This window comes from Chiloscyllium plagiosum, chromosome 35, assembly GCF_004010195.1.
Source record: "Chiloscyllium plagiosum isolate BGI_BamShark_2017 chromosome 35, ASM401019v2, whole genome shotgun sequence".
Classification (NCBI taxonomy): Eukaryota; Metazoa; Chordata; class Chondrichthyes; order Orectolobiformes; family Hemiscylliidae; genus Chiloscyllium; species Chiloscyllium plagiosum.
In genome coordinates this window covers 38,281,637-38,290,123 of record NC_057744.1, presented here as the reverse complement: position 1 = coordinate 38,290,123, position 8,487 = coordinate 38,281,637, and the positions used below count along the sequence as shown (strand labels likewise).

Genomic DNA, 8,487 nt, shown 5'->3' with positions numbered 1-8,487 from the left:
CTGCGCTTTTCCAGCAACACATTTTCAGCTCTGATCTCCAGCATCTGCAGTCCTCATTTTTTCCCATATTATTTGGTCTAACCCACAATAGTCCTTTTCTCATCTCTTTATTCATGGGCTTATAAATTATTTCATTATTTTGGGTTATGTTCCTTGACAATTTAATTTCATTCTTCTTCTCTGAGGGCAACATGGTGGCTCAGTGATTAGCCCTGCTGCCTCACAGCATCAGAGAACCAGGTTCGATTTCTGCCTCGGGGCAACTGTGTGTGGAGTTGCATGTTCTCTCCTCTAGGTGCTCCAATTTCCTCCCACAGTCCAAAGATGTGTAGGTTATGTGGATTGGCCATCTTAAATTGCCCAAAGTATCCAGGGACGTGCAGGCTAGGTGGATTAGCCATGGGAAATGCAAGGTTATAGAGATAGCAGGGTGGGTGTTTTTCTGAGGGTTGGCGTAGACTCGATGGGCCAAATGGCCTCCTAGCGCACTGTAGGGATTCTGTGATTCTATTCTTGACTTTATACTCTCTGTTATCCTGCACTCCTGTGACTAGATATCTAATGTTTGCCTCTTTCCTAATCCCCAATCTTTGCCTTATGTTTTTATTTACCTGTGGACTCTAATTGATGTTTAGTTTTAACATGTCCTTGTATCAGTTTTTCAGAGCTGTTATCTGATAATGTAGCTTGATTTGACACAGGTGGAATGTCAGCACTTCCTTCCAACTTTGAGCCATATGTGAGCTGCACAGAGCGAGGCCAGCAGTGGAAGTGGATTGGTGAGTTAGTGACACTCTACTTCCATTTGGGTTCAGTGTGATATCTTCAAAAGAAAGCTTTTGTTATAAGAGGGACTGAATGGCTACTTTTCCTGTGTTCCTTTATAGTAGTGCATTGTAAATCTCAAAAAGCTTTGAAGGTACTTCACACACATCTTTCGGCTGAAGTGTTAACATTGCAGCAAAGGCTATTGGTCTGCCATAACAATTGATAGACAGTGGAAGCAGGGAGACCTACAACTTGTACTCCTATGTCCCTCTGTTCCACAAGATTCCTCGGGACGTTGCTATTTACTGTATAAGTCCTACCTTGGTTTGACTACTAGAATATGCTTGTCAGGCAGATGTCCTTCACCTTTGCTGAGTTGCTTGGATTTATGAACGCAAGTTGGAAATTGCTCCTAGATCTGGGAATTTCCACCGGCTGAAGGTATATTTTGTATGATAGTCCACAATCCTTTAGAATGGTTGAGCTGGCTGAAAGGGCATACTTGTCTCATCGCTTAATGTTCTTGTGCGAGAGTGATGTTTTGTGAGTGTTGTCCATCTCTCAGTTCCTCCAATGGAACTTTCCTCCCCAATCAGGCAATAAATAAATAAAATTCATTTCATGTTCAGCTGTTGGGGAATAGGAAGTAATTCAAATGGTTAGCTATTTTGTAAAGCTTAACCCTTGCTAAATGTTCTGCACTTGCTGTTGTATGGAATAAGTTGTTAATAATGGTTTTTATGCCAGAGGAGATTCTTACCGAGTATTTTGATGTAGATCTTGATCTTCACATTTGGAGTCAGCCAGGCTTAGATTGTGATGAGCAACCACTCGATCAAGGATTTGGGCCATTGAGGTTGAAAATATTGGAAAATCTCCCTGGTGATAATTGAATTAAAAGCAGTTCAAAGAAGGTTCATTGACTAATTCCTTGGATCGAGGCATTATCTTATGAGGAAAAGTTGAGTCTGTATTCTTTGAAGTTTAGAAAAATGAGAGGGGATCTGATTGAAATATTCAAGATCCTGAGGGGGCTTAACAGAGTAGATGCTGAAAGGATGTTTACCTTGCAGGAGAGACTAGAATTAGGGGGGCACATCAGGGTTTCCTATTTTAGAAGAATTTCTCGATTCGGAGTTCAGTTCAAGCAGAGTTATTCAAAAAAAAGTAACCTGAAGTCAGATTTAGATTGTAGACGAACAGGGAGTGTAAGGGCTGGGGCAACCAGGAGCATGGGTTGAGGCCAGAATCAGATTAGGTGTGACTTTACAGAGAAGACTCGGGGGGCCAAAAAGCCTATTCCCGCTTGTAACTTATACGATTGTTTGAATGTACATCTGGTGAGCAGTATTGCCAGTAACTTACAGCAGAAACTACAGATCTGTTGTGTAAATCAAGGATGAAGAGAAATCCTTCATCATTCAAATAGCTGGTAAAGATGACAATGGTAGGAAGAAGAAAGGAAGCAAGTTGCAACTTATTAACTGGTGGTAAATAGAACTCCAGACATAATACTTACGATGCTTTGTGTTTCAATCTTATTGAGGCATATTACCATTTTCTGTTTTGCAAAGATAGGCAAACCATATTGCAATTGCTGAGGTAACAACAACTGTCAGCAAGCTCTCTGGGTCCTGCACTACTTGCAATGAATGTTTACAAAGACTGACTAGCAAATAAACAGGAAAATTACGATTCTTACCTGTTCATTACCTGGGAGGCACGGTGGCACAGTAGTTACTACTGTTGCCTCACAGCGCCAGAGACCCGGGTTCAATTCCCACCTCAGGCGACTGACTGTGTGGAGTTTGCACATTCTCCCCGTGTCTGCGTGGGTTTCCTCCGGGTGCTCCGGTTTCCTCCCACAGTCCAAAAATGTGCAGGTTAGGTGAATTGCCCGTAGTGTTACGTGAAGGGGTAAATGTAGGGGAATGTGTCTGGGTGGGTTGCGCTTTGGCGGGTCGGTGTGGACTTGTTGGGCTGAAGGGCCTGTTTCCACACTGTAAGTAATCTAATCAACATCCTGGTCAATTTTGTCTAGGTTCTGGACGGGACTCCGAGAAGGAAGTGACTACACTGTGTCAGCTGTGGTTCGAGGTGAAGGATCAGATATTTCCCAAGGTACATATATCCAACAACTGGAAGGTAGGATTATACTGGGTAGCTCTTTCTCAGCCAGTACAGACACAGAATGAATTGAGTGACTACCAAAAATCATCTTATGTTTCTATAATTTACTCACACCTCTGTTTATCTCACAGTTCCTCATGTAAATAGAAGGCAAAATTGTAAATTCTATTCAACTCATTCTGATGAAGGGTCACTGGGATGGAAACATAAACTCTGCTTTGTCTCCATAACTGCTACTAGACCTGCTGTGAGTTTCTCCAGCAATTTCCGTTTTTGTGTGTTTCAGATCGCCAGCATCTGCAGTTGTTTGTTCCATATTGTTGTAAAGTACAAGATCAGGGAGTACCTCAAAACTTTACTCTGGTTGTAAATAAATTCAGAAGCTGGTTATTCAAGCCAATCCACCATATCTGTTCAGTGCATTTATTTTGGGTCATTGTGTTAAACCCTACTAGAGTGAGTGTGCCTTGGTTTCCAGGAATGTGTATGAGCAGTTCCAAATCCAGTGGGCTAACAAATCTTTTGAGCTTTGGATCAGGATTAAAGATGGAATTAGGGAGGATTCAATGGAGTCAATAAGAAATGCCTCGATGAAAGGGAGGCTTCAGTAGAATACACGGAGTGAATTTGAGGCAGTTCAGCAGTGTACATCTTGCAAGTAATTCCAGGTTAAATGGATTAAGGCATTAAGGCCTATGGGCTCTGACAAAATTCCAGCAATAGTACTAGAGGTTTGTTTTCTAGCTAGACTATTCCAGTGTAGCTGCAACACATGTATCTAATCAGCCACCGTAGAAGATTGTCCAGGGATGTTATGTCTACCACACTGGTTAGCTGCAAATTAGTGATTCTTTCTTTTTCTCCCCTGCTTATCAATGAAGCCTCCCTCCTGTGCCTTGTGGGTTCAGGTTCCACACCAAGACTTGAGTGTAAAAATGAAAATTGATACTATAATACATTGTTTTAGGGAGTGCATTAACTGAGTCTCCATCTGCACTCTTAGGTGGGCACTAAAAGTCCCGTTTCAAAGAGGAGCATGACTAAAATTTATCACTAAATGAACACCACAAAAGCAGACTATCCGGCCTTTCATGTTGTTGTTTGTGGGAACTTGCTGTGTTTAAATTGCCTACGTTGCAAAAACAACTACAGTTCTGTCAGTTCCTTGAGATGTCTGATGGTCTTGAAACACACTATTCAAATACAAGTCTTTATGTTTACTGTCCGTCTCTATTCACTTTATTTTAATAAATTAATTATTTGCTCTGTTATATACTTTGTTTGATTTGCAACTGTCTCTCTTCTCAGAAGTTCAGACGCTTATTACTGTACTGAATCTGGCTGAGGGTTAATTTTGGGTTAGATTCAAGCAAGTTGTGACCAATTACTTCTCTCTGCTACAGGAATCTGAGGAACTCCCAGACATCATACCTCCAACGCCCAGGATGTAAGTCTCACTTGATTTATTGTAGGTTCAGAAGTCTGAAAATGAAAAAGGGACTATAAATTGTGATGATATTAATACAGTGGTAGTGATAAAAGGGGCAGTGAGATTGTGCTCATGTGAAATTGTATGTATCTTTTTGTGATAGATATATAACTGGTGTGTTTATCGTGTATTCAGTGCTGGTCAATTTGAAGTTTATGATCGAAACATTTGTTTCAAATAAGGCTGATATTTTAAATAGCTGAAAATGTGTTGCTGGAAAAGCGCAGCAGGTCAGGCAGCATCCAAGGAACAGGAGAATCGACGTTTCGGGCATAAGCCCTTCTTCAGGAATGAGGAAATTCCATGTTTTAAATAATATGGAATAGGTGCATGAAATGTGAAATGTTTACCAAGTGAAATCGCCTCTTTTTCTCCACACTATTGGGAATAGTTTGCTTAAACAGATACTGTGTAGCTGACAATTGTTTGGCATGTACCCATATTTTAAATAATATGGAATAGGTGCATGAAATGTGAAATGTTTACCAAGTGAAATCGCCTCTTTTTCTGCACACTATTGGGAATAGTTTCGGGCATAAGCCCTTCTTCAGGAATGAGGAAATTCCATATTTTAAATAATATGGAATAGGTGCATGAAATGTGAAATGTTTACCAAGTGAAATCGCCTCTTTTTCTGCACACTATTGGGAATAGTTTGCTTGAACAGATACTGTGTAGCTGACAATTGTTTGGCATGTACAATCTGGTTTATTCCTGGTCAGATTCATTGCCTTTCATCCAAGATCTTTTGCCAAATCCCAGTGTAGGGATGGAAAAGGAGCATCTTCATTCGTGGGCTGTGGAGAGAATCTGGTAATGATGAGTAGCTAGTATTTTGGAGAATGATATACCCTGGTGGGGTGTCTTCCCTGGGAGGTTATCCAATGAGGGGTGCAGTTTTTGAGGTTTAGTGTCAGTGATTGGACTTGGTTTTAATGAGTCCAATGGGTTCCCCTGATTGACTGGCATTTGTTTAATCATAGGAGAACGGACTATGTGGTGAGACCCAGCACCGGAGATGAAAAGCGTGTGTTCCAAGAGCAGGTGAGAAACTGGAGTGAAGTGAAATAGTTGTACACGCTCCGATCTATGCAGCGCTTACAGAATCCTGGTTACAGAATGTCACAGAACACTTTAAAGTGACCAGCTAGAGGTTACATTTTGAAATGTATTTGGCCTCGTTCCTTTGAAGCTGGTCAAAAAGTAACTGTTTCTCACTATATCCGTTTGCTGAAGCAATGGATATAGTTGTAAGAATACTGGCTGGAGTGGTAATGGAACTGGATGTCACGGTGTTCTTCAGGTTGAGGTGACTGTAGAATTGAATGAGCAGTGTTACTAGGTGCTGATTCCTACAGGAAACTGAACTCAATGTTCCAGTTTAAGAGGTTGGGCTGTGGTTTAGATCAGCTCAGGGGATACCAGTCTATGAAAATATCATTGAATAAAAAGAAGAAGGAGTAGACAGGATAGTCCATTGAGCCTTCTTTGCCATTTGTTATGAGCATTTGCTAACCTTCAGCTTCAACTCCACTCTCCTGTGCACTCCACATATCTGTTGATGCCATAAGAAGCCAAACATCTGCATATCCAGAATTAAATATATTCAGTGTTGGTAATTCTACAAATCTCTGGTGCAGAGAATTCCAAAGGTTCACTACCCTTTGTATAAAGAACGGTTTCCTCCTCTCAAACGATTGGCCCGTATCCAGAAACTGCCCCCTTTGCTGTGGATTCCCCAGTCAGAAGAATTTAAACTAGTTCGGCAGGAGGAGGGAGAGACATTACTTGTACAATAAGGATGCAGCATACTTAAAACTCAAAGCTGAACTCTCTCTGCCTTGGTTCCTTTACTAGAGTGTCAGGATAATAAGGTGAGACTGGATGACCTCACCTTTAATGCTAGGAATATCATAAGTAAGACAAATGAGTTATGGGCATTGATTGATAAATAGAATTGTTATATTGTTTCCGTCACAGAGATGTGCTTAATGGAGGAATAGGCCTGGCAACTCAACATTCCAGCATATAGGATCTTAAGGCAGGACAGGGAAAGATATAATAGAGGAGGTGGTGTTACGTTATTAATTAAGGAGTCTTTTACTGCACTAAAGAGGAATGATATCTTGGAAGAGTGTTCAAATAAGGCTTTATGAATAGAGCTTGGGAATAAAAAGGGGGTAGTCACACTGCTGGGAGTATATTATAGAAACACTAGTCAGCACGCAAAAACGGAGCAGATATGTTGATAACTCACTGAGGTGTGTACAAACAATTATAGGGTAATTATTATTAGGATTTCTACTTAAGCATTTTTTGGGATAGTCATAGTGTGAACAGTTTAGAGAAGGCCTTTCTTAACATGTGTTCAGGAGAGCTTTTTATATCAGCAGGTAGAAGGTTCAACAACAGACGTGCAGTGCTGGACCTAATTCTGAGGAGTGAAACTTGACAAGTGTTTGAGGTGGCAGAGGGAGAGCATTTTAGCGATAGTGACCACAACACCAAAGGGCCGCTTCTGTACTGTGTGATTTGATGAAGCAACCTCTCAGTTTCAACTCTGTCAAGCCCCATCAGAATTTTGCATATTTCAATGAAATCCTCTCTTATTTTCCAAATTTTAAAGAATTTAGACTCCGCTTATTCAGCTTCTCATGATAGCGCAACCCTCTCACCCCAGAGGTTAATCTCATGAATCCTTGCTATCCTGCCTAATACCTTAAATATGGAGATTAAAACTACACATAATATCCTTGGTGCAGGACACATAATATCCTGCACCATCACCTGTTACAGTTTATTTTTATTTCTGAATTTCAGTCCTCTTGCAATAAAAATCAGCATGTTATTTGCCTTCCTAATTGCTGTACCTGAATGCAGACAGTGCGTTCTATGTAGGAGTACACCCAAGAGTCTGAACAACAACACTTACAAGTTTCATGCGTTTGGAACATATTCTACTTTTCTAAGCTATCAAAGTGAATAACCTTACAACTTCCCACAACATACACCATCTGCCAGCTGTTGCCCATTCTTCAGCCTCTGTGTCCTCCGAGCAAGTTGTATTCCCATCATTTCTGATGATATATTTCTGTCTGTCTGTTGATCTAAATCGTTAATATGGATTGGGAAAATCTGAGGACCTTGCACTGATGCTTGTGACACTCCATTAACTACAGCCTGATGCTTTGAAAATACTTCTGGATAATAAAGTAATCCTTTATATATCATTGCAGCTTCGTGTGATGTATTAACCTTTTCAATGGCACCTTATCAAATTGCTTTCAGAAATCCAAATATACTAAATATTTTGGTTTCCTTTACCTACCCTACCAGTTAAATCTCAAAAAATTGACCAACTTGTCAAACATTGTTTTCCACAGTACTTGCTGAAAAACCAGTTATTCAGCTTCCAGGTGACATTTCTTGTGCTTTGTTTTCATTCTGTAAACCGGGAGTGGGATTTCAATGCTCAATTCAGCCTGTGCTATTGAGCATTATGTTACTAGTTTGTGTTTTTTCCACAGGAGCGCCAGCGATATAGTCAACCCCACAAAGCCTTCACCTTCCGCATGCATGGCTTTGACTCCGTTGTGGGACCTGTGAAGGGAGTATTTGACAAGGATCCTTCTCTCAATAAGGCACGCGAACATTCTCTGCTGAGATCTGATAGACCAGCCTATGTCACCATTCTATCACTGGGTGAGATTCTGACACTAGATTTCTGAATGTGGGATGGGGCAGTCATTTTTTGTGTACAAATGCTGTTCACATTAATTTTGGTAAATCTTTAGAAAATGAACTCTGTCCAGAATCAAATGGAAGGAAAGTTGAAAAAGGATTAAAAGACTAAAAATTTGTCCAGAGTTGACAGATTCTCGAACAGAATGCACTCACCCCTTTTACCCCAACACACCACCTCCCCCACACCTATTCCCCCTCCACGTATTTCCCCCCATCCTTTTTCCCCCACCACTTTACCCCATCCCAGTCCACCCGAATACTTTTCCCCACACCTCTTCCCCCACTCCTTCCCGCCCATCCCCTTCCCCGCTACCACTTGCCCCCACCATCTCTTGCGCCACCCCACCCCTCCCTCC

General features: G+C 41.1%; 1 protein-coding gene across 4 annotated transcripts in view; it reads left to right on the top strand.

The window, feature by feature from the left end:
- Positions 1 to 8,487, top strand: part of nfrkb (nuclear factor related to kappaB binding protein) — a 161,174-nt gene that overhangs the window by 82,287 nt on the left and 70,400 nt on the right. For all 4 annotated transcript variants that reach the window (XM_043676950.1, XM_043676947.1, XM_043676949.1 and 1 more), the window contains exons 12-16: positions 702 to 779; positions 2,810 to 2,889; positions 4,302 to 4,345; positions 5,371 to 5,431; positions 7,915 to 8,089. In XM_043676950.1, coding sequence (XP_043532885.1) covers positions 702 to 779; positions 2,810 to 2,889; positions 4,302 to 4,345; positions 5,371 to 5,431; positions 7,915 to 8,089 — 438 coding nt within the window. The remainder of the gene's footprint in view (positions 1 to 701; positions 780 to 2,809; positions 2,890 to 4,301; positions 4,346 to 5,370; positions 5,432 to 7,914; positions 8,090 to 8,487) is intronic.